The 25,957-nt window shown below is 36.2% G+C and overlaps 1 protein-coding gene and 1 non-coding gene across 8 annotated transcripts in view; both read left to right on the top strand.

Annotated features, from left to right (window-relative positions):
* The window catches only part of NBEA (neurobeachin), a 637,956-nt gene that overhangs the window by 162,849 nt on the left and 449,150 nt on the right, over window positions 1-25,957 (top strand). For all 7 annotated transcript variants that reach the window (XM_037800588.1, XM_037800589.1, XM_037800586.1 and 4 more), the window contains exons 12-17: window positions 638-790; window positions 1,693-1,861; window positions 7,854-7,933; window positions 8,652-8,714; window positions 8,810-8,907; window positions 12,432-12,524. In XM_037800588.1, the coding sequence (XP_037656516.1) occupies window positions 638-790; window positions 1,693-1,861; window positions 7,854-7,933; window positions 8,652-8,714; window positions 8,810-8,907; window positions 12,432-12,524 (656 nt within the window). The remainder of the gene's footprint in view (window positions 1-637; window positions 791-1,692; window positions 1,862-7,853; window positions 7,934-8,651; window positions 8,715-8,809; window positions 8,908-12,431; window positions 12,525-25,957) is intronic.
* Window positions 16,278-16,442, top strand: LOC119507528. Its single transcript, XR_005211285.1, has one exon. It is a non-coding gene; the product is annotated as a U1 spliceosomal RNA (small nuclear RNA).

Below are 25,957 nucleotides of genomic sequence, written 5' to 3'. Positions count from 1 at the left end.
TGTCTAGGAGAAGAGATGGATGAAGAAACCACCTTCTGCAGTTTGCCTTTTGTGAGCAGCAACCCAGGGTCTTGGAAGCCAGGTGAGCAGAGTGTTGTCAGCAGGTGTGCTGTCAGCAGGTATGCTCAGCGTGTTCAGATTCTGTGCATGGGTCAGCGAGGAGGAGATTTTGGTAGAGTGGGAGGGTCAGTGCCTTTTACTTTGGGTTGGAGCGAGGTTGAGTGAAAGTACTTTTCTTTCCCAATCTCTTTTTTCCTCTATTTAATTCACTAAATATCCTCTGTGTCCAAGATTGCTTCTCGTTTGTCATTTCTGCAAAAATGGAATAAAACTATTCGTGTTCATAACTAATTGTATTCCTTTAGGTTGAACTAAGAATGGCATTGTTTAATCTACAGTTGTCCTGGAAAGGCCTTTGGACAGCCAGCAAACTGTCACCCAGAGAAATATCTGAAAACCCTTGGTTTATTTATAAAATTAAATTTTGAACAACAAAGGAAATATAAAATTTTGTGTGTTATATTTAACCCATTAGGGGTGGCATATGAAAAATTCATAGGTATTTATGCTAAGTCAGCAATTATTCAGTTTGATATTCTGGATATTTTCAGCTTAGATTTCTTTTTTCTTTCTTCAGTCGTCAAGAGTTCATATAACTAGAGCTGTTCTGGAGCAGTTTTTGTCCTTTGCCAAGTACCTGGATGGCTTGTCTCACGGTGCCCCTCTGCTGAAGCAGCTCTGTGACCACGTTCTCTTCAACCCGGCCATCTGGATCCACACGCCTGCCAAGGTGTGGGTGCTGGCGTGAGCACGAGTTACAGTCAGAGGACCGAGAGCACCTGCAGATGCTGTTGGCGGACGTCAGTGTATCGTAGAGAGTTAAAACGAGACAGCTGTGTTGGAGACAGTAGGGCTGTTCAGCGAGTGTTTATCGGTGTCACTAAGGCTTGGCTACGAGAGGGCTGTCACATGTGACAGGGACATCGTCTGGGCGAAAGGACCCGGCATCCCTTCTTTTAGTTCTGTGTCCTCATATTTGATGGAATATTTTAAAAATGGCGTCTGTTTACTTTATTTTGGGTGATGAAATTACGTAATGGTAGAATTTGTAAACTCAAAAAATTAGTGTTACTAAATAAGATTAAACCTCTTTAAGGAAAGAGGATTGATTAATCCATACTATTGCATTTTCACTCTAGCTGCTTTGTATCTCTTAGCTGATATTGGGGACCAAAATTTGTTCTTCAGTATAGTGAGAAAACAGAATATCTGAGGTCAAAATATGAACATAAAATGAAACTACAGTTGTAAATTAAGCTTGGAGTAATACTGTACTTTAAAGTCATATGTTATTTGTGCATTTCCAGGAAGGGAATTTGGAATGCTGAATACTGGATGATACCTGGTCATTATGACTGAAAAAATTGTTTTTATTTTCAATACAGAATTTATATCATATGCAAGTAGTATTTTAAAAAATAAGGAAATAAAATAAATAGTTGCAGATTATTTTCTTTTTAAAACATAAATACTAAAATTTATGGAAAATTTAATTTCAACCTCATAATAATTGGATGGTCATTTCCTGGCCTTTGCTAATCTGCATTTAAGTTAGAATAGAATGCATATTGTTACGTAAGCATTTGATGAGTTTTAACTTTATTTCAATGCTCTGTGTTTCGTCTCTGTTAGGTTCAACTTTCCCTGTACACATACTTGTCTGCGGAGTTCATTGGCACTGCCACCATCTACACCACCATTCGCAGAGTGGGCACAGTGTTACAGCTCATGCACACGCTCAAGTACTACTACTGGGTCATTAACCCTGCCGACAGCAGTGGCATCGCTCCCAGGGGGTTAGGTGAGTCTGCACCGTAGGCCACTCGTCCTGCCCCCCAGCACAGGTGTGTGTGGCTCCAGGTTCCAGGGCTCCAGGGCACCAGATTCCAGGCCCCAGTTGTCTGTGGTGAAGAAGTCATTGATAGCTCTACAGTATTCAATTATTTTTTGAACAAAGGCAGGCAAAAATAAACAGTATTACACATTTTGGCCTACTTGCTTGTTCTTGTTGCAAGAAGATAATTTATAAAGCAGATGAATGGTACTTGCCATGGTCAGTGTGTTCTAGTCCAAGTTGTTAACCTTTTAAGTATTTTTATTGTAAACCTTACCCTTTGTTCAGAGCAGTCTTCACTGTGTTTTTTTTATTGTTCTAAAAATATTACTGCTTTTTCCCTGGTTATATAAAAAATACATGCTCACTATATAAAATAGTGTAATACAGAAGACAAAAAGTTATCCCTACCTCACATCCCAGGAGTAATTACTATTACAAGATTGGTATATTTTCTTCCACTGTTTCTCATTGCATAAATATATGGAGATATTTAATCTTTTTTACAGAATTGAGGTTTTCTTGATACTTTTTTCCCTCAGCTCTGTATAACATCTAAATGGATATGGCACTCTCGTTATTTCTGAGGTTTTGCTTCCATGAGTAGTTCAGTGACCCCACTCTCTTACTCAGAGTGGTGGGCCGCCATCATGGATAGGTTTGAACTACTGAGAAGGAGGCTCATGGGAAAGATTGCATTTTTTTTTGTTTTTTTTTTTGTTTTTTTTTCAGAAATGTCGCACCAGTTTGCAGTTTCTCTAGGAGCATTAGAATGCTTTTTTCAGCATTCTCACAATAGCCTTGAATAGTATATTTGTATAAAAGTATTTTTGAGAGTGAATAAGCATTTCACTATTTTAACATTCACTTATTTGCTTACTTTTATGTCTTTTATTCCCGGGGCTTTAAAAATTGGGTTATTCACATTCACATCTGTCATTTTGTTCTTTTATGGCTTCTTCCATTGCTGTTAAACCTAAGAATGCCTAAAATTTATTAAACGTCCACCATGAGTTAGATTTTATACAAAGCCCTCTCTACATGTCAATTTTGTTAACCATCTGTATGTATTATACATACATAGACATATTTATACACATAGGACTATATCAGTACATATGTAAGTTTGCTGTTGCTGTCGCTCCCGTTTCACAGATTAGGAAATCAAAACTGTTAGAGAGAAAGAGAACTGACGTTTTCATCCTGTTGGACTTGGGGCTCTTATTCTTAACCACTATGCTGGAGTGGAGCTTTCTCTTTTCTAGACAAATCAAATAGCGTATTAATTTCTGCTTTAAAACATTTAATTTCAACTTTACAGAAAAATTGCCAGAATTGTACAAAGATTCCCTGTATACCCTTCACCAGATTTCCTAATATTTTGCATTTTGCCACATTTGTTTTATTATTCCTTCTCTCTCTCTATATATATATATAGGTTGTAATTTTAAGAGAAAATTGTAGATGTGATGCCCTTTTATTCAATGTTTTATTACTGGGTATTTCCTAAAAGATTAGGACATGCTGTTAGATAACCACCGTGCAACCATTAAAATCTGGAAATTAATATTACTACAATACTATCATCTAATCCAAAGACCCTGTACCAATTTCACCAATTATCTAAAAAAATGTCCTTTCAAGGAAAAAAAAGGTCATTGTCTTTGCCCAGAATCCCAGTTGAGGATCATGTATTACTGCATTTCGTTGTCTAGTTCCTTTAGTCGTCTTCACTGTGGAATGGTTATTTAGTTGTTCCTTTCCTTTCACGACTTTGACATTTTTGAAGAATGAGGCTGCTTATTTTGTAGAATGTTCCTCAATTTGGATTCACTTGAATTTGTTCAGAATGCTTCAGGGTTTTCATTTTTGGAAAGAATAACACAGAAGTCATGCTGTATCTGCCTCATTTTATCTTGTCAAGAAGCACACAGTGTCCAGTTGTCCAATACTGGTGAGGTTATCTTTGATTATTTGGTTTAGGTGGTGGCTGCTAGCCTTCTCCATTGTAAAATCACTCCTGCCCCCTTTGTAATGAAGAAGTATTTGGTGGAGAGATCCTTCGCGATTATGTAAATATCCTGTTCTTCAACAGACCTTCACCTGCTTGCTTTATTCATGGATAACTCTTGCCAGAATTGATTATTACTGTAATGGCTGCCAAATGGTGATTTTTCCAAGACATTTATTAGTTTGTATCCTATTACAAAGAAGAACTTGTTTTCTCCCCCCCACCGCCGTTTGTTTATTTGTGTATTTTTTATATCACTATGGAGTTGTGGATTTCTATTTTATTTAATGTGAAATAGCAGTCGGTACATTTTTTCGGTAAAGGGCCCGATAGCAAATATTTTAGAATTGGGGGGCTGTAAAGTCTCTGTTGTAACAACAATCAGCCTGAAAACAGCCATGGGAACAGTGAAATGAATTGGCGTGGCTTATTCTAATGAAACTTAAAAAAATGTGTGATTTTGTGGATTTGAGCCAAAGGCTAAATGTCAACCCCCTAGGTTGTAGCATTATTTATTTTGATGCACATATTGTCTCAAATTTGGCCAGTAAAGGCCCCTTCCCAAGTGTTCTTATGTCCTTTTGACAAATCTCCATCAGTTTTTAGCACTTCTTTATTGTCTGGCACAAGATGTTCTTATATTTTCAGGCCCCTACCCTGGATTCAGCCTTTCTCCAAGGAGCCTTGATTTGCTTGTGTGGACATGCTTTTGAGAAACCAAGGCCAGGGTTTAGGTGTGTTTATTGTGCTTATTGCTTTCAGGCCCTGCCAGTGGACACATCTGGGAAATACACATTTGTATGCACATATATCCGTACACACACATTCACATGCACATACACGGATCTATCCGTATTAAAAACTGTGCGTTCGCACCAGTACCTTCAGTTCTAGTCCAGCATCAGGTTGTTCTCTCCAGCTTTCAAATGTACTACATTTGTGGCTTTCTTCTTCAGTAGTGAGACATCTGTCTTCCTTTATCTTTATTTACCCGTCTGCTCCATCTACTTTATGAAGCTGATGTTCTGACACACACGTATGTACCCATCACCTTCCTGGCTTTGACGTTGTCGGCCTCCTTGCTCCAAGCACTTTCTCAGCTCTGAGTCCAAATGGCCTGAGGTGCCTCCTCGGCTCTGGCCATGTTCTGGGCACTGACCGCCCTCCTTCTTCGATAGCCTCCTCGGCCCTGGCCCTCCCCGCTCCCTGTGGGCCCTGGCTCTGTCTGCTCCCCATGGGCCTGGGCCCTGGCCCTGCCTGCTCCCTGTGGGCCCTGGCCCTGCCTCCCTGCTCCCCATGAGCCCTGGCCACTTCCCGTGGGCTCTGGCCCTGGCCACCAGCTCCGTGGACTCCAGCACCGCTCAGAGAGGGGCAGGAAAGTGAGAAAGCACTGCTTTTTCTTCATATTGTAGTTTTCTCTTACTTGTAACTTTTTAATCCATCTGAAATTAATTTTGCTGTTTATTGGGATGTGAAATTCTGACTTGAAATGCCTGGTTTTCTAAATGACAGCTTTTCCAGTACCACTGTGAACTGTCTCGCTTTCTTTCAGGACACTATAACCGCGCTACGCTGGCCTCTCAGGGCTGCCCATCCATGGGGGCGCTCGGCTTGTGCTTGGACTTTGCTCTTGGCACTTTATCTCTTACATTTTTATTATATTCTGTTCACTGTTAAAACAGTTACGTGTATCAACTTATCACAGTAATAGATATTCTTAGTAAAGAGTGGGGCTGTAGAAGGGTTTATGAGGGAAAAGTTAATCCTCTTCCCCACCCCTTATTAACCAGCGCCCCCTGCCATGTGCCCCTCTACCTCCTTTTCCCCTCCCATGGAGACACACGCATGTGCACGGTGTTTAAATCATAGGCGTTTCAGAGCTTCAGTTTGGATACGTTATGAACACAGAGTGGTGTAATGATATAGAAGCTAGTGCAGTGCACCTCACACAAGCACCCCAAATGTCAGGAAGGGCATGAAATGCACCATCACTCGTGACGTCCATTGTCCACCCCCAGCCTCAGAGATCACACCACCCTGTTTTGTGCTTACTGTTTCTTTCCTTCATTTGGGAACTTGTTTATGTGCTTTATTATTGTGCTACATATGTATTTATTCCTAAACAATTGATTGTTTAGCTTCTCTGTTTTACACAAATAGAATTCATGTTGTGCTTATTCTTCTTTGATTTTTTCACTCAGATTTATATTTGTGTTATAAATCTATTTGTATTTTATTTTGCAAAAAAGGAATTCATTTCGTATATGCACATGTATCTGTTTCTCTATAACCTGCTCTTTGGGTTGCTTAATAAATGATGGTGGTAATTATACCTAACCTTACCTTTTCTTAGAGCTTATTACTTTTCACCTCTTTACATATGTTGATTCATTTGAGCTTTACAAAAATCCTGTGACACAGTAATATTTTCCTCATCCTAAAAATAAAAACAGTTGAGGCACAGAAATATAAAACTTGCCCAATTTCACTAATTGGTAGCAAAAATATAAATAAAAGTGAGGAAATTATCATTAAAATAATCCATATAGGGCTGGAGTAGGGGCTGTGGTCCCGACGGGGACAGACAGACTGAGAACTTGAGCTGCCTGGAGCCAATTGTTAAATGTCCAGAGGTCTTGAACTGCATCTTAAACCATTGGTCGGTGTAACTTGAAATGGGTCGACTGTTCTGCAAATCAGGGTCCTCCCCACCCGAGTGGGTCCTCCCCAGCCGGTCCTGTTGCACCCCGCGGTCAGTGCTCAGCTGCTTTGCGGGAAAACTGGTTATACAGGGGCTTGTTTTATAGCACTTCTTCTAAGGTGTGCATGTGTTGTATTTCTCAATGAAAAAGGTTTAGGAAAAAAGTAATACAAAGTGCTGGTAAGGAAGAAAAGGGAGATTTGTAAGCTGCTGGTGGAAGTCGGGCAAAAGATACGGAGGGGGACGGGGTTCCTTTCTTGTAAATAGTTGGGATAGATTGTTTGGGTGATAATTTGTTTGCAGATTAATAACTTACTTGTAAATATTTATTGAGTGAATAAGCATGGTACAAGTTATACATAAAGAGGTTGTGCTTTTAAAACATCAGCTGTATAATCCTTGTTGGCCTTAAGAAAAGCTTGATGTTAAAAGGTTTCTATGGGTCTAGCTACATTTCTTAAAAGTAGAGTTAAACTATTGTGTACTATATATTATATATTTGTATCATTTTATAGTCTCATTTTTATTAGTAATTAGATATTTTGCAATTGATTACTCTGAAATTTATATATTATCATAGAGTTCTATACATTTTAACGTTTCACATTGGTTTTCATTTATTCACTCAGTAAGCATTTATTGAGTGTCTACCATAACAGCATTTGGCATATGCAGATGACACGAATTCTCTCTTTGCTTTTGAGGAATCCACAATCTATGGGAGAAAAAGGCTGCAAAACAAATAATTACAATAAAATATGGGGTCACTTGCTGTATGATTTGTTATATAATGTGTGGGGTGAAAATGAAGACAATCTTTAAATAAAGACAAGTTTAACTGAAGATGGAAGAAAATCGAGGAATATTGGGAAAACTTGGGTTTGAGAGGAAAGGAGACCCTATTAAGTTAGTAAAAATAGGAAAAAGTCTTCATGTAAATTCCTGACAATTACAGGTTTACCAATGAGTAGTAACATATTGTAATTTTTAAAAAAGATTTTCTCCTCTTCCTCTCTGATACTTAGTGAGTAATTTGAAATTGCCAAAACTCTGTGAATTAATGTTTGGATTCTCTGATATTACTGAAATTGTATGGCACTAACAACAATAAATATACTTACAAAAAATATAAATTATTAAAGAATTTCACAGTGTTCCTTCATAACTTGGATTAAGCTTATTTAATATCATTAAATATCATGGGGTATTTGTTCTTCCCTTGTTTTTTTCTTTCTGTTTTATTCTAGATGGTCCCCGGCCATCACAAAAAGAAATTATATCATTACGGGCATTTATGCTACTTTTTCTAAAACAGCTCATTCTAAAGGTAAAATAATTTTTTATAATTTAGATTTGCAATATATTATGTGAAAAGAAATTTTTAGTGTAGTTTGAAATTATTTTTAAGTTAGCATTAGCTACCTTTAATTCATGAATTGCTTTCAACGTTTTGTAAATCTTAGTATTACTTTTTGTTGAACTTAACTTTCGGTTAAATACTCTTTAAGATCCCAAATATAAAGGATATAGCCAAAATGGAGAGGTAACATTAAGTATAGGAACTCAGCATAAAATTTTTATTCTAGAAAATGGCCCATGTTTCATTTGGAGAAAGCGTAGATAATGTATTTTATAGCAGTAGGATTTTTAAAAGATTAAGATCAAGACAGAGAAAATAAAATTGTGAGAGAATACACAAAAATTAATATAGTAAATTCTTGTAATTTGCACTGTTTTAAGGAAAGAGTAATGATTAGAAAATAGTATGTGCAGTTATGTGGTGATAGTATATTAACTTTTTGATGGTAATGTCAATCAGTGTTAGTAATTAAAAAAACTAAATGCAGTTTTCTAAATTTTTGCTTATTTAACTCAGAATAATATAGCCTATGAAATAAGAAGAATTGGGGGGATTTAAATTAAAAGATCATTACTTTTAAGTGTATTTATTTTAAAATAATTGTTTTTATTCCTTTCTTCAATTAAAGTTTTAATTTTAGGTTTACATTAAGCAATAAAGTAATAAAATACCTTTTTAAAATTAGGATCGAGGGGTCAAAGAAGATGAACTTCAGAGTATATTAAATTATCTACTTACGATGCATGAGGTAGGACATGCTCTGAACCTTCTGTTTTAATTATTTTACTCCCAGCTTTGGAGTGCAATTTTAACTAATCAGTATTGGTGACCTATGTTCTGCAGGATGAAAATATTCACGATGTGTTGCAGTTACTCGTGGCTCTCATGTCAGAGCACCCGGCTTCGATGATTCCGGCGTTTGATCAAAGAAACGGAATACGGTACGATTGCAGTGTTAGGGTTGCTATGGACTTCAGTTGAGCACATCTGTGCCATTTCATCTCCTTTTTTGTGAAGTTTTGAATAAATATAGCAAAATCTTATATGTAACAAGGGAATAAGCTGAGAAACCTGCTGTTAATCCTCCGCGACTCAAGGGAACTGATGACGTCTGTAGAAAGAGGTCTTGAGAATCAAGAAGAGTAATTGAATTGTTGTTACTATAGTAAGGACTTTGCAAGTAGAGGGAAGAGCTTTTGTTTTTGCAGGAAGTCAAGAGAGAGCATGGCATATTTCAGAGCTCAAGAAAATGATGGGAGTTTACACCTGAGAGAGGGGTGGTGACGGGGTGTGGAAAGCCCATATATATGCTGAGTTATTTAGATTTTGTTGTGACAGAACAGGCCATGGCAGTGTGATGTGAGCAATAGAGACGAAAGTTCATCTGGAACCAGAGACCAGAAGCGAAGGGATTTGAAAGTCTACCCTAGTTTTGGTGATTATGAAGTCATTAGTGTAGATAGGTGAAAAATATACCTAGTCCCTTACTATTCTTTGGATTTTCCCTTTTTATTTTTCCAGAGTCTGAGTTAGTGGAATGAGTAGAAGAAAATCTAGGTTATGCCATTTACAATGAAATAAACTTCCACAGGTTATAAGAAGAGTTTGGAAACAATATATCAATAACTGTCAAGAGATTTTGTTACTTCTTCTTTTACTTGGTCATTTATTATCAGCAAATAATAAAATTTTTAGGACTTCTTTTCAAATCTGAGAAGCAATCACTTCATTTCTACGTGGATATCTAATTTAAGATAACAACATTAATTTAGGTAAACAGTCTGTGGGGTTGCTAATCTATTTGTAGAAGAGGGCTATACATATTTTTTTACTATTAGGTTGAACTGTATGCAACTGCTGATACTTAACTGATTTGGCCAAATAATGACAATTTCCTATGGCTTAAGCCTAATAATATGCAATTACACTAATTATTCTGAAATTACCTTGAGATTGAATACTTAACTATTTTGACCTCAGATCATAGTGCTTTGTGCATTATATTTTGTTATTATATTAATTGATCAATTGAAAATATTCTCATCACCCTTATGAAAGGTACAAACTTGGATTAATATGATGAAATGCATAAATATAATTCTGAATTATTTTGAAACCTTGCAAATATGATTTTACAAAGAAGAGCGGTATTGGGGAAAATCAGTAGAGTTTAAATAGTGTTTTAAGTGTTTGGATTGACTAGGTACAGTGAATGCAAGAGTTGTGTAGCTCATGGTGGGCCACTAGCTGAACACGCTGAGTGCTACCAGTTTGTTAGCAACAGTAACAGAGATGGAAAAGGGCCCTTCTTTGCTGCTTCACTTTTCTACTTCAAAAAGTAAAGAAAGTAGGTGCAGAATGGTTTGAAAGATGTAAAAAATCGGTTAAGAAGTTTTTTTAAAAATATAGGAAATTGTTAAATGACTTAAAAGTATCCTAGAAAATAGACATTAAAGGATAACAATGTGTATGAAGTATGTTTTGGAGAAAATTCTGATTGTAGTTCATATATACCATGAATTGGACAAAGAAAATGATCTTAATTTAATTCTGATGCTATTTTAACTGGCCTTAAGGAAGCTCTTTGTAGTGATACAGCACTAAACTGAGTAACTAAAGAGATTTGACATTTCATATCCAGAAATAAAGAGTAGAAAACTCCCCGATGTAAATAGTTTGGCCCATTCTCTGGTAGGCTGTAGTGAGCTAGAGCCGTGAACTGTGGCTCATCCAGTGATCTTATGTTAAGGCAAACATTCACGAACTGCTTTGCAGTAAATTGACTTGATATTGTATCACAATCCTGTGTCTGTGTCCTATTTCCTAAGAAACACTTGCTTGTGAAGAAAATCCTAAGTAGTGCGTATATGACTGTCCAAGACATATTCATGTTTTTAATAATTAGTTTCAGTTTCAGTTGCCCCACAGCGGAGTCTTCTACTTTTTCCCTCCAACTCAAAGTTACACCCAGAGGATCGGGATTCCGTGGGACATCTGGTCCCCATGTCGGGCTGGAGGATCAGGATTCCATGGGTCCCCTGGTCCCCTGGCAGGCTGGAGAAAAGGCTATCAGCTTTTCCTTTGTCCTCAAGAGTGTTACGCTGTTGAATCTTCTTTATGATTTCCCTGAATTCTCCTTTTTTTTTTTTGTTTTTAGATGGGTAGCTTTCCTAGTCTCTTATTTGTCTTTGTTTTATAACTAATGCCAGTCACTACGAGTCCTGAAAATAGATTTTCAGTGTAAACAGATATGTATTTAGGAATTTGGGTCTTTTGAAAAAATCGTCTTCCAAGGGAAATAGTCATTCTTGTATTTGCCTGTTCTCATAGTTTGTTCTTCAGTAGATTAAACAAGAAAGAAATGAAGCAATATCAACAATATTTTTTTCTTCTTTTTTTAACAAGTATTGGCAACTCGTAAAAGTAGAATAGATAACGTTGCAGTACTTGTTGGTATATGTATATGTATTGAGGTTCCCTTTTATATGTTGCTGAAGTGATATGAAAATTATGCTTCTTCTTTTGTTTTGCCTAGATTACTTCACCTTCAAAATATACCTTTACATTTTATTAAAAACATATTTAACACAGTAAAGCATATGCCAATTTTATAGCCACATTGTCACCCAAAAGGCACCTTCTAGAATTCTGGAATTATTTGCAAAATAATATAGTATCATTGCTGCATTCTACCTTAAGGAAAAATATTTACTTTTTTTTTTAGGAAAAAAGGATAAAATTTGTCAAGTACATAGAAATATTGTAATGAATATGGCTCTGCATACAGTATTTGAAGTGACTTCATTGGTTAGATTATGTGTTAATGGAGCTTTTTGTTACTCAAAGTAACAGAAAACCTCTCAAACTAGCTTAAATAAAAACAGAATAATGGGGTTGTTATGAAAGGCCATGTAGATTGGAGCCGGGAATTAGAAAGCTATCAGGAAACAGGTTCTTTGCTGCTTTCTGTGTGGTTGCTTCATTCCTCCTTCTTTACGTTGAACAGCCTTCTAAGCTCTCTGAACAGAAATCACACCTGTCTCCCAGGGTCTGCTTTAATTCGCTTCCTGACCAAGAGCCCGGTGAGGAGAATTTACTGCTGCCCATGCCCCGTCCACATTCCCAGGCCAGGTGTCTGCCCTTGGTCCGGTTAGCCATGACCGAGATGTCAGGGACAGTTTTCAGAGAACAGGGTGTGTGGCATAATCTCAAATCTTAATATTGAAAAATTTTTTGGTGTATTGGAAGGCAATACTTATCAACAGCCAACCACACTGCTCTTTTGAATATATAGTCAAAGGCCAAGTTTAAAGAAAAATGAATAAAGCAGGCTGGTTTTTAATTTTTATGAAGAATTGTAATAATTCTGAGAGACTGCATATTTATACTTTATCTGAAAAGTATATAATGTTTATGTTTTATTAGTAAATGCTTAAAAGATAATATGTATGCATTTATATTTTAGGGTGATCTACAAATTATTGGCTTCTAAAAGTGAAAGTATTTGGGTTCAAGCTCTGAAGGTTCTGGGATACTTTCTGAAGCATTTAGGTCACAAGTAAGTTAATGTTTTTCATAACAAATTGTAGAACTATACTTAAATTATGTTTTTACTAGTTCTGTATCTAATTTAACATATAAAATTGGACTGGATTCAAACAATGGAAAATAATAGCTCCTTGTGTTAAAAGGTATAATGGTTTATGATAGAATGTTTTATTAGTAGTAGAATATGGAACAAAGTCACAGTTCAAATGACACAATTTATTTTGAGTTGTTTCCTGAAAACAATATTTTCCATTTAGAGGATGTAATAAATTATTTTGTCAAAATTCAGTAAAGTTCATAGGAATATGGATTTCTATACAAATGTTCTCCGACACGTTTTATTAGAGCTGATCTTTTGCTTGCATGCTGAGTCACTATTTTACTTTTTGTTTATTTTCATTTTTAGCAATGAGGCTTGTTGATTGCTTTTGTGATTTGAAGATCCTAGAATACCTCTTTGCTTCCCCAAAGTGCAGAACTCAGATACTTTAAATACTTTCCACATAAGCAGCAAATACTGATACAATGCTAGTACTTTGTACTGTGTTGTCCACTGCATGAATATTCTTGGTGTAAATCCATCTCCTTTACGGTTGAACCCAAGTCATTTGATTGTTGCTAGATGGGGTTTCCTCTCAGAACTTCACTGTTACCCAAACTTTCTGGTGTTTAAATTACAAAGCGTTTCTTGGTTACACTGATAGAAACTGGGCCCCTTCCAGGATGAGACATCTCTCCCTTGCCAGTCAGTCCAGAAGATAAGATCCTGTTTTCATTTTGGTGCCAACTCAGTAGTCATGTAAGGGAGGATCGAGATATTACGGGTATAGAGAATAGTTCACACAAAGGCAAGATTGTAGAAAAGGGTGGTGCAAAGATGAGGAACTGTAAGCATGCTAGGAGACAGATACTGGGGGCTGAGGGGGATTTGAAGGAGTAACAGGGTGCTCATTCAACTCTGATTAAGAAGATGACGTTGACCAGGAGAAAGTTAATAAAGAAATGTAGCCCTGGATGCAACCTCTGAAAAGGCATCAACAAAATACATTTGAAAATATAGGAAAAGGAGAAAACTCAGAAATAACACATAATTAGAAGTAACAAGCAGGCAATTTCCTGTATTAATTTGTTACTTAAGTCATCTTCTTTCCTCTTTTTCTCCTATAAAGTTCATAAAATTAAAGAACAATGAGTATAAAATAGTATCTCCCACAAACAGAATCGTTAGCAAAATTAGAAGATAGGTACAACTCATGAACTCTAAAATATGAGTAATAGCTGCTTAAAGCTACTAAGATTGGGTGAAATTTGTGAAGGGTAAAGGGAAGAGAAAACACAAGAAAAATGGTGAGAGGATTCAGTGATAGTGAATCCCACAAAGCGTCTGTGAAAGAAGACTTTTGAAAATGAAAGGCTCACCTAAGGGTCCAAAAGTAGATCCTTTGTTTGAAATAGTAGGATACAGCATGGCTGATAGCAGGCTCCTCCTTGAATCGAATTAGCTTCAGATAAGCGAAAGAAAAGGATCCGTGTAGAAGAGCCGTGTTAGTAGGAAGCAGTCCTTTCTTCGGGGTATCAGAGAGAGTTCCTGGACCGTGGCAGCAAGTGGCTGCCTTGCCCCTGCCCGAGTCCGTGCCCGTGGGAGCGCTCCCAAGCGGCTGGTCAGGAAGAGCTGCTTCTGTCAGCAAAAGCGGGCGCAGCCTCAGCGCCTGACGCCCAGCTCACAGGAAGCGTGGGAAGGAGAAGCACGGCTAGCGAAGCACGGCTAGCTGGGAGAGGAAGAGCGCTTACCAGAAAAGTGTCCCGATGGAGCAGGTGACAGCGTGATTGCAATTTTTACCATAAATTAAAGAAAACAAAGAAGTGATTTGCCTCTGCTGAGGGACAACCATTAAAGAAGAATTTAAGAAGCTGAACAGACGGTAGGATAACACTGGAGAGTTGACTCCTCAGGTAACAAAACTTTGGAAATAAATTGAAAGGAAAAACTACCACACAAATGAAAATAAAATTGGAATAAGGTTAAAGGAAGATAAACTCTGTGGATAGCATAGTAAGATAAACAGAAGATAAAAATGAAAATAAAGGGAATAATATAATTGGATGGAAACATGAAAGAGTTTAGAAGGATTAGAGAGGCGATGATTGATATGCAGGCAGAGAAGTTCCAGCAATGGAATACATGGCTTCCCAGTAAGAAAAGCAAAGCAATGGACATGAACAGGTATATAAAACCATATATCAATGAAACCATAAGATATTACTGTCGATATTAAAAGGACATACCATGTGCCAGGGGAAACTAACCCTGGATGGTCAAGTGAAGGTCTGTTACTGGATTTTAAATTTAAGTAAAGAGTCCTTTGTATCAAAGTGCACAAATAAGGAAAAAATACTAGGCTTTAGACAACAGCAGCCTTCAGTACAGAAAACAGAACAACAGCTATAAGATACCGAAGTGAAGAAAGTGGGAACCAAGCTGTCCTTCCAGTAGAAAGGCTGTTGCCAAACAGTTGTTAACCACATGTGTAGTTGTTTCTCTGAACAATTCTTGAGAAAATTGCAGAGGGACAAAGTTCAGCCAATTAGGAAATGACAGAAGAAGCTACATTCAAAGGACTGCAGGTGAATGCTGAATGCACGTAACAGTAAAATAAAGACTAAAGCAAATGTCTGAATGAGGGTGATAGACCAGAACTGGAAATTTGACGTCCCTTAATAATGCAGATATGATACAGTGATAATAAACTGGAAGAGGACCGAGGCAAGAAGGGAAATAGATTTAGTCCAAGGAGTCAAGGATACAAGTATACTAACTGGGAAATATTAGAAATATAAGCCTATTTACTAAACTTTGGTGATGTCAAAGAATGGAAAAAGCAAGGATTAAAATGCTGATTTTGTCATTGTTGACAGTAGAGAACATTCTCTAAAGACACAGAGGAGTATGTATATCTTTACAGCTATAAAGATAACCCACCCAACAAAATTATAAAGCCTTCAAAATGTCAAAGAACTCTACAAATAAAACAAAGAACATTCTACATAATGGATGTCTTAAAAAAAACCTGTAAAAATCAGAAAGCTAAAAATAAAATATGACATATATAAGACCAGACATTCCTGTCATAAAATAAATGTAAATCACCTATATTAGAAAAAAAATCAGAATTAATCAGAGTAATAAAACTCAGCTCTGTGTGCAAGAAATATACCAAAAACAAAGTGATTTAGAAAGTGTGCACATAAAAGGATCAGTAAAGATATACCACATCACACAAATAAAAATGAAAAGAAAGCAGGTCAAATTAGAATTCGGGTCAAAAAGCAATAAATTACAGAAAGATACTTTATAATGTTAAACATTCATAAGACAAGTTTCAGAAGAACTAGACAATCACTAATAATTTACAACTTTACCTATCAAACTCCACAAAATGTCAAGGGGAAAAGTAATATAAATAATAAGTTAAATCTGATTGATATAGGTTGAAGTTATCCCATGTGTCAGGCACCCATGGTACATTCGTGAAAATTTGACATATGATACACATAAAAAGAAAATTCCAAAAAGTAGAAACAAAGCATTCAAAAAGATTGTCTGATTATCATGCAATAAAATTAGAAAATAAGAACAAAATCAGAAAACAAAAGTTTCTTCTACCTGGAAATTTAAAAATTTTTAAGCATCTTTTGGATCAAAGAAAACACATACACTGAAATTGCAGAATTTTAGAAAACAACTATTAAAATTCTATGAGAGATACTTACCTGGCAGGGGAGACACCATGATCACTGAAGGTGGTTTTCCCAGGGCGAGGCTTATCCATTGCACTCCGGATGTGCTGACCCCTGCGATTTCCCCAAATGTGGGAAACTCGACTGCATAATTTGTGGTAATGGGGGACTGCGTTCGCGCTCTCCCCTGGTTTTGAAAAAAAAAAAAAAAAAAAAAATTCTATGAGATATAGCTAAAGAAGGGTTTAGAGGAAAACCCATACCTGTAGATAAATAAAAAGGAAAGGCAGAATTAAAAAGTTGGTGTGGCCTAAAGATAAGTTAAGGTTTGTTCATTGGTCTAATTGTATTTTCCCCCCACCCAACCAGTAGAGAGTGGCTTAAGTCTCAACAGAAGGGTGTTTTCTGGGCATGTCTGTATCCCTGAGGACTTGCCTCCTTTGGAGCTGTTGTCTACAATGAGAGAAGCATACAGAGAAAACAACAATGAAATTTTACCAACACACATGCCAGAGAAGTTGGTGTTAACTACAAGGAATATAGGAAAAATTAGTGTAGTAAAATCCCTTTCGTGTGGTGCCATAGTCACCTGTGATTGATCTGCTAACTCCTGCTTTGTGTCCAAGCACCTCAAAACTTAGCGTGCTATAGCAGCAGCACGCATTTATTTGCCGTTTACCCAGGGCTTTGGTGGGGACCACACATCTATTCGTTGGAGCGTCAGCTGGGGTGGCGGCACTGGGGCCTGGAAGACGTCCTCGCAAGGCGGATCAAGTGTCCACTCTGGAAGTGGAAATTCTCAACCATGTGTATTTGTCTAATGTCTTAACTTCAAACATTGTAACCTCTGGGTAAATTCTCCAAGATAATCACATTATAAAAGGGTGCTCTTGGTAGTTGAAGTTCCGACTTGCTTCTGTAGTTGTTAGTTGTATGCCTAATATCTGTTGACAGTGGTTCATTTCTTTTGGGGAATAGTTGAAATTGGTCCAATTTTTCCAGCAGAGCCAATTGTCTGTTAACAGAAAGGAGTGATGTGGGTTGTGGGAGTATGGCAGTTCAAAAGAAGATTCCTTCTCCTCTACTCTGACTTCCAAGCTCTTTGGCTCTCATTAGCCAAATATTAGTTCATATGTGTACCTATAAGCAAGTGTTGGCATTCTGCTGGGGACCAGCAGAAAAAAGAAGAGAACTGGTCCTGGGATCTCTCTCCCACGATACAGAGACAGCTGGAGAAGGAGGTTAAAGCCCTAGGGTAAAGACCTAAAAGCAGCGGATCTTGAGAGGTCCCTCTGGAGAAAAGTAGGCATTGTATTCCATCTGATGACCACCAGGACAACAGGCCGCTGAGCTGCTGGGCTGAATCTTCCCATCCCTGGGTTTGTGGGAGTAGGAGGTTATTGGGAGGCTTGGAGACGTGCTCCAGGATCTGGTGTAAAGAACATAGAACCTGCCAGGTGTTGTACTACAGGTCGTTGTGTTTAGAAGATGCTCTATTCGTAACACCTGCGGAAATGTTCTCATTTAAAATTCACAGCAGTGAGATCTGAGCTCAGCCGTGTGAATAATGAAAAATAACAGCTCTTCTAAAGAGGCCTGGTAGGCAGGGAGAGAGAATATGAGCGAATCATCAAACTGGGTGCCCACTGAAATAGAATTAAGGTGGAAACTTCAAATTGTATTTTATTAATAGCATTTGAGATTCAAGTAGAACATAAAAAGTGATATTCTGCTCCTTAGCTAATGATCCCCCCCCCCCCCCAATTCATACACGTTAGTGGACTGGAAGAACATAAAGCATGGATCAAAATATAAAATGAGAGAAAAGATAAAGGTTTAAAAAATAGCCAATTAACATATGACTAATAAAATTCTTGGAGGAGAAAATATATGGATAAGTTTCACATATCCTGATATATTTCCTACAGCTAAAAACTTGGAAATGTTGGATAAAGTATGTCAAACATTCTTTTAAATGTATAGACAAACATGCAGAAAAAGCAAGGAAAATTCTTATGTGCCAAAAATGAAAATCAAGTAAAATAGAAGAAACTGAAAACTAAAGGAACAAGGTAATATTAAAAAATAACTTCTGGAAATGAAAAGGTAGTCATTGAAATAAAAACTCCCATGGACATGTTAAAACAGATTAGATAAAACTTGGGGAAGAATTGGTCAACTGGAAGATAGAGCTGAAGAAACTACCTATAATGCAGCACCAAATGAAAAGGATTAAAAAATCCAAAACATGAAAGGAAGTTAAGAGATACGGAGAAAGAATAGAAGGTTTCAAATAAGTCCAATAAAGGTGATAGAGAAGGAGTACAGAGAATGAGGGAAAAGCAATATTCAAATAAGATAATAGAAAAATTTTCAGAATTGATGAAAGACTTGATTTCTCAGATTTTGGGAGTATAATGAGCTCTGAAGAGGAAAAGTAAGCATAAAACCTCACTGTAAGTGAAACTAAAGAGGGGGACTTGGACAAATATTTGTTTATAATCTTAAACAAATATATAAGATTTTAATAATTAAAGCAATATAGTACTGATTCAGGAATAGAGCAGAAGAACAAAATGGAAAAATCAGTGAATTAACCCAAGTCCTTACAGGATTTTAGTGTATGTTAAAGTTGTCATCGTGGGAGAATGGAGCAGTGATGTGCTTAGAAAGATACTCTTATCTAAGTAAGTAAAAAAATGGGATCTTTTCATTTACATTTAAAACCTGATAGGGAAATAAGATGTACATGCACATCTTCCAAGTAACATAACAAGAAATCATTATGCAAATTATTAAGTACTTAGAATCAAAAGATACTGAATATTCTGCATATTTATACTTGTGAGATTTGGCTTAAATGATCCTGGTAGTAACTTATTGCCTTAAATATTTATATCAAAAACAAGAAAGGAGTTTTTGGCTTTCTGTTTTTCTAAGGTCTCAACTTTATGTTTAGCTCAGCCTAAAAAGGCAAAATTTAATAGATAATAAAGGGCAGAAGCTAATGAAAAAGAAAGCAGTAATGCTAAACAGAATAACATCAAAGCCTAAAAGCAGTCTCATTCACTTTTAAAATACTTTGCAGTGTTTGGATAAAGAAGGATTGTGCACTGTTTTTTGGAATGAAATTAGTTCAACTTTGATACCAAAACTGGGTGTGGACTGTATAGTAAAGGAAATTTAAGGCCAGTGTCCCCAGTGAAAGAGTCCATCAGTGTTTAATTTTTGAGTCTATCCCATGACCAAGTTGAGGATAGTTAATGGAATTCAAGGATGGTTTACTATCAGGACAACTTTTAATATAATATACTTAGAAAATTAAAGGAGGATAGCTATAAATAAATTAAAATAATGGATACAAAAATATTTCATAAAATGTGCTCATTCATTATAAAAATTCTTAGCAAACCATGAGTAAAAAGCAGTTTCTTTAACCCATGATATATAGCTGCCAAAAACTTAACCCAGTTCTATTTAATAGTAAAATGTTAAAGTGTTCTCTTTCAGTGACTAACACTTAATGAATGAATCATTGGTGGAATTGTATATTGGTACAATCACATTGGAAAACAATTTGACATTTTTAAAGAAGACGATAGTTGCTTATAGTCAATGGCCACGTAATTATCTCCTTGAAGTATAGAGAAACTCTCGCATATGTGCACAGAGATGGGCACTAATGCGGAATGCAGCACTGAAAAGTTGAAATGATTTAAATGAATGTCAACAGAACAGAGAGATAAATTGAGGTATATTCAGACAATTGGATATATTCAGCAGTGAAAATGAGTGACCTAGAATTATATTTCATAAGCTTAATATGAAGCAATACAGGCAGTTGTAGAGGGGTACTTAATTACCATTTATTTAAACTTCAAAAATATTCAGTGTTATAAATTTTTAGAATAGGTGCATATCTAATAAACATATAAAGACACACATGGGGATTATATACAGAAAATTCTTGTCACTCGTTAACACAGTGATAGGAATGGGATCGTGGCCCAGTGTGGAGATGTTGGGCTTTATTTTGATATTTTAGTTCTGAGCTGTTTGGTGACATCAGTATTTATTATATTACTGCTCTTTTTAAAAACAATCATTAAAATATATAAAGGGATGGGGAAAGTAAACAAAGAAAAACAAGAATGAGTTGGCACTATAAAGATCAGTTGGGATTTGAAAATAAATGCACAAAATAGAATAAGTTGAACTTAAAAGTTCAAATCAAAATGTAAAAAGAACTATAAATTGATGAACGGTACAACCTTAAGCCTGAAAGCATCAAATACATAAGACAAAACCCATTAAAATGCAGTAAGAACTTGACTTGATAAAATACAATAGTGGTGTATACAACATTTCTCTTTTAGAACTGGACCAATTGATTAGACAATGTAAAAATTTAGAGAAATTGAAGATATATATATTTTTTTATAAAATTTGATTCAGTAGATATATGTTCAGTCTTACATCCTTTTAGAATATCTTTGTGCCCACAGAACATTTAACAAATCATTGTCACCATCATCATCTCTTTGGACATATAAAATAAACAAATATGACAAAGTAGAGATTTTAGTGGCCAACATTTATTGCCCAAAATGCAATAAAATTAGCAAACATCAGGTGATAAAAATAAATCTTAACTATGTGTTAATAAACATTTCCATATGACCCTTAGTGAATAGAAAAAAAAAAAAAAGGAAAATGAAAACTATCAAATTCATGAATTGTAGGGAAAACTTACTTAGAAATATGTTACAGCTATAAATACCTTCATTTAAAAGAATAAAGATTAAAAATTAAAGTTGTACTCATATAACATTAATTACAGAACAACAAAGTAAGCTAGGAAGTACAAATTAATAAAAATGGGAGTGAAAATTAAACTGGAAAACAGAAGGCAAAATGTTGAATGGATCACTAAGTAAAAGTGATAATTTTGAAGGAACAAATAAAATGAATAAAACTTTCTCAAATCTCATTAAGATAAAATGGAGAGGAGATTTGGAATGACGAAGTACTTGTACAATTATCATAATTAAGGGAAAACATAAAAGAAGTCTACTTCAGGTTCTTGGTATAAAATAATTTGGGTCCAGATATTTTTAAGTACTATTATTTTTGCTTCTCCATACTTATACATACTGCTTCCCCTAAATAAAAGGTGTGGAGCGTAAATCACTTACTTCATGAATAAGCAAGTGAAGATGCAAGAGCACAGAACATAATTCTGTTGTGCTTTCGTAATAATCTGGTGCCTCAGCTCATCGATCCCACATCCCTTACACCATAGCTGTACCTTAGCACACGGATCCTACATCCCTTATACCACAGCTGTACCTCAGCTCACCAACCCTACATTCCTTATGCCACAGCTGTGCCTCAGCTCACTGATCCCACATCCTTACACCACAGCTGTGCCTGTCAGCTCACAGACCCTACATCCCTTAACCCCACATCTGTGCTTCAGCTTACTGACCCTGTGTCCCTTACACCATAGCTGCCTCAGCTCACTGATCCCACATCCTTACACCACAGGTTTACCTCTCCACACACCTGTTGTATGGTCTTTTACATTACAGGTGTGTTTCGAGTCTGTCTTCCTATAAACCTGATTAGTTTCCTATACTGAGTTCAAAGAGCTTTTCCATAACTCATCTCAAAGTAAAAGTTTGAGGAAATGTAGATCAAAACCTCAAATAAGCTTAAAATTGTCCTGATAGATTGAAGATTTTAGAGTATAACAGAGCCCATCAGTTGAATAAGTAATACTTTTTACTATTAATATATAGCCTAAAAGAGTCATACTTGGAGCTTACTATAAGTAAAATTGTAAATGTGAAGAAAATTGTAAATCATTTTCTGAAAACCATCGGGGGAGGAAGGGAAGAACCTGCAGTCAGTGAAGAACTATTCCGGGTGCTTTAATGAAAAGACAAAATAAAATCTTGGTTTTCATTTAAATTTTTCACAAACATTTCTAAAGTTAACTCCAGTTAACACATGAGTGAACTCACATTAACATGAGTAAAATGTCAGTGAAAGATTGGAAACTGTGTGTGTATTGTGGTATGTGTAGTAAACCTTAAACCAGGAAATGACCCTAAAGAAGAGTAAGCTGCTGACATGAACTGCCAGTCGCATGTCGCGGTGCAGAACGGAAAGCACCCAGACACCCTAATGTGTGTATGTGTAGACAGGAGAACATGGCTAAAATGTCAGTATTGAATAATCAGTGATAGAAATTTTTCAATTTCTGGATTGGAACGAGAAAAAGAAAGTCGTCTCAAACCGTATCTTCCCTCCTTTACTCCCACTCTCAACAAAGAGACAGTAAAACTTTGGAATTGTGGACTTTCAGGTAAAGTTGATGAAGAGAGGTCAATGAATTTTTCTTGTTCCAACCACATGAAATAAACAGCAAATATTTTAAAAAAAAGAGACCCCTCCTCCTACCAAACAAACAAACAAACAAACAAAAACCATATGCAACCAAATGAGGAAGGCAGCATTACAGAAAGCAATGAATGCACAATATTGAGAACTACAGTTCTGGAGTGGCAGCTGCCACCCCATCTCTTTATGCCATTCCTATCCCTGCAGAGTCAGCAGGATCCCTGGATGTCTTCCTTGCATCCCTGTTTTCTTTCCTTCTGTCTTTGGGTTAATGGAAATAGTTGGGAATGGCACAGAAAGTGAAGAACTTGAGGCTGGTTTTTGGTGGTGGAAGTGAAGGTTCCAGGTGTTTCTATTTCATATTGGGGAATCCATCCAAAACCTGAGGCAGTTTCCCCACAGGAATGAAATATCCTCCCTGAAGTAGACTGAACTGTAGTAGAGGATATCAAATACACGTCTCAGAAAAGGGAGCAGGACCTGTGGTGTCTTGAAGTCTGCACACAGCCTTAGCGGTGGCCTCTCCAGCTCATGTGAAGCCATTAGGCTGCAGAAGGATGGAGGGAACGTGACCTGCCCAGCCTGGAAGCTGTATCTCAGGAGAAAAGAAGCAGGTCTCAGATGCCATGGACAGAGAGAACAAGTGGCCAGGGGTCTGCATTGTGAGAGAACCGAGCACAGGTAGGAGCAAGGTAAAAATACAGGGCCAGGTGACCATGCTAATTTGATACTTCCAAATATGAGAGGAAAAAAATGAATAAAGGAAAAGGAAGACTCCATCTGGAAGAAAACACTGTGGAAAATAAGTAATTTACCTTGAATGGTTTGAGTTACAGAACAGTTTACAAGAAGATAAATTCAGTAAGCTCTAAAAGACAAGACAGTAAAAAACAAAATGAAATCAAAAGAAAAGTAGCTTGAAGAGCTAAGGAAATACATTGATGCCCTAAATTACATAGAGATTTAGGGAATGTAATGAATGTAGAGACAATCATTTATGGCAGACACAACATAGCCTGAAGATAGTTGGTGTCTCTGGAGGAGAGAATCAAACAAATGAAACAGATAATATGTGCAATAAAGAAAACTGATCTGCGTACAGAAAAGGCACACCCTGTTCTATGACAATTTGACACAGAATGATCAATACTGAGGTGTATAGTATTTAAATAGAAGTTCAGTGATAAAAATGATTCCTAAAAAAAATGTAGGCAGTGCACAAAGTCGTCATTTGGTGAAACTGTATAACATTTGCTGGCCTCTTATTTCTCCATAGTTGAATTCAGTACCTATAGAAGAAAGCAATGTCTACAAGTTCTGAGAGGAAGGTGTGACCCAAGAATGTTATTATATCCTGCCAAATTGTTATGTATATGGGCACTAAGAAAAATTCAGAAGACAGCTCTGTGATTCCCTCTTGAATCGCATCCATCCAGTTGAGAGATGCTGAAAGAAAGAAGTCAAAATCGTGATGACAAGGTTAAAGAATTGAGTTTGTTTCAAGTAGATCAGGACCCAACAACTAATATGTAGCAGTGTTACGATGAACAGAATCTAAGTATTTGAAAGCTTAATGAATATAAGATTTTAAAGCTTAAAATAGCAAGGTAGCTCACAAATAGTGGGGAGTGACAGAAAGTGTGGGATGTTAATTGCGTCATTTTTGAACCTCGTAAGTAAGTTTGCAAAGAAATAGTTATTTGTGGTTGAAGAAAGTCACCTGAATCTCACAAGTTTTTTTTTCAGTTTCATGTCTTTTTCTTTACTGTTTGTTAAATATGAGTAAAATTATATTTGATGCTTTTTATTTAAAAGACATTTAGTATGGCATTTGTATGAGTCCCTCCTGCCTTTTCCTCCATATTCTCCCCCCCTTCTTTTCCCCTTTCTCTCCCCTCTCCTTCTCCGTGAGGAGGTTTCTGATGTTTATTATGTTACTTCTGGGTTGTGGAATTTTTAAAACTTTTGCTTTGTATTTCCCTGCATTGCTTGATTTTCTATGTTGTATATCATTTGACAAATCTAGTTAAATAATTATGGTGAAATATGTTGTTTCGAGAAAGAATAAGTAAATGTTACCCAAGATGGAGATGGTTTTTCTAAAATTAACACCAAGTAAACAAGTGACAAGATTAAGCCTTGTAGATTTTATTGAAGAACATTAAAAGCCTTCTCGGGGTGGGGAGGGGGATTCTTAAAATTCAGAAAGTGTTTTTCAATTATTTGATAAAGAATTCATTTCCTTAATATTAGCACAGTTCTTATAATAGGAAAACCAAACAGAGAAAAATGGTCAGAGAATGGTATTAGGCAGTTCTTGGAAGTAGTATGAATGGTAAAAAAAAAAAAAAAAAAAAGGTATGAAAATGTATCCACATTTGTTCCAAATTAAACTAAGATGCTTTGTTTTTGTTTTTTTTTTTTCATATCAGATTGACAAATTTTGTTATTATTGTATGGAGGATTGGTGATGGAGGTATGAGTGTACATCTTTTTGGATGTCAATTTAGCAAAGGTCTCATAAAATAAAATTTAAATTTAAAAGCTTTTAACCCAGTTATTTTAGTTATGAGAATTTATCCTAAGGAAATAATAGTGGATTTTCTCAAAGATTTATACAAAACAATTAAATCGTTCATGTAATAGAAAAAATTGGCAGTAACCTACATGGTCCAACAGTAGTGAACAGATTAAATAATTATATGACATTCTTTTAATGAATTATATGATGACACTGAAAAACCAGAATATATTGTTGTTTTAAAGCAAACAAGGCATATACTACCTTGTATAGAATAATTTCCATATTATTGATATAAGCTGTATGTTGTGTGAGTTGTGTCTCTACCTAGCAATTAATCTGGAAGAACATAAACTGATTGTTATTCTGATTATCTGTGGACTATGGAATTATAGGTTTTCTTTTTTTTTTCTTTTTCCACATTTTTTTTTTAATTTGTTGTAAGAAGTATTCCTTTGATCATTAGAAGAAACAAAAGCATGTTTGCTTTTTGAAGAAGCAAATTGTAATATGTTTTCAGTGGACTGTTTAGTAAGCTAATAAATGTGAAATTTGGGTGAGACTAAAAGGTGACCCTTTAAAAACAAAAACTTAGATTACACTTGGGATCCAGGCTGGCAGAAAGCCTGCAAAATTCAAAAGGTATAACAGTGGGCACCAAAGGCCAGCATCTGTTTGATCTTAAAGGTAAGTATGTCCAAGATGTGAGGAGTGTCCTCCTGACCTGAATCCTGAGAACCTGCTCTTTTATCAGAGACCCATTGTTAGCATCGTTCTGA

The sequence above is a fragment of the Choloepus didactylus genome, chromosome 12 (genome assembly GCF_015220235.1).
Source record: "Choloepus didactylus isolate mChoDid1 chromosome 12, mChoDid1.pri, whole genome shotgun sequence".
Lineage (NCBI taxonomy): Eukaryota > Metazoa > Chordata > Mammalia > Pilosa > Megalonychidae > Choloepus > Choloepus didactylus.
The sequence above is the reverse complement of the archived record's forward strand: the minus strand, read 5'-3'. Positions and strand labels throughout refer to the sequence as shown.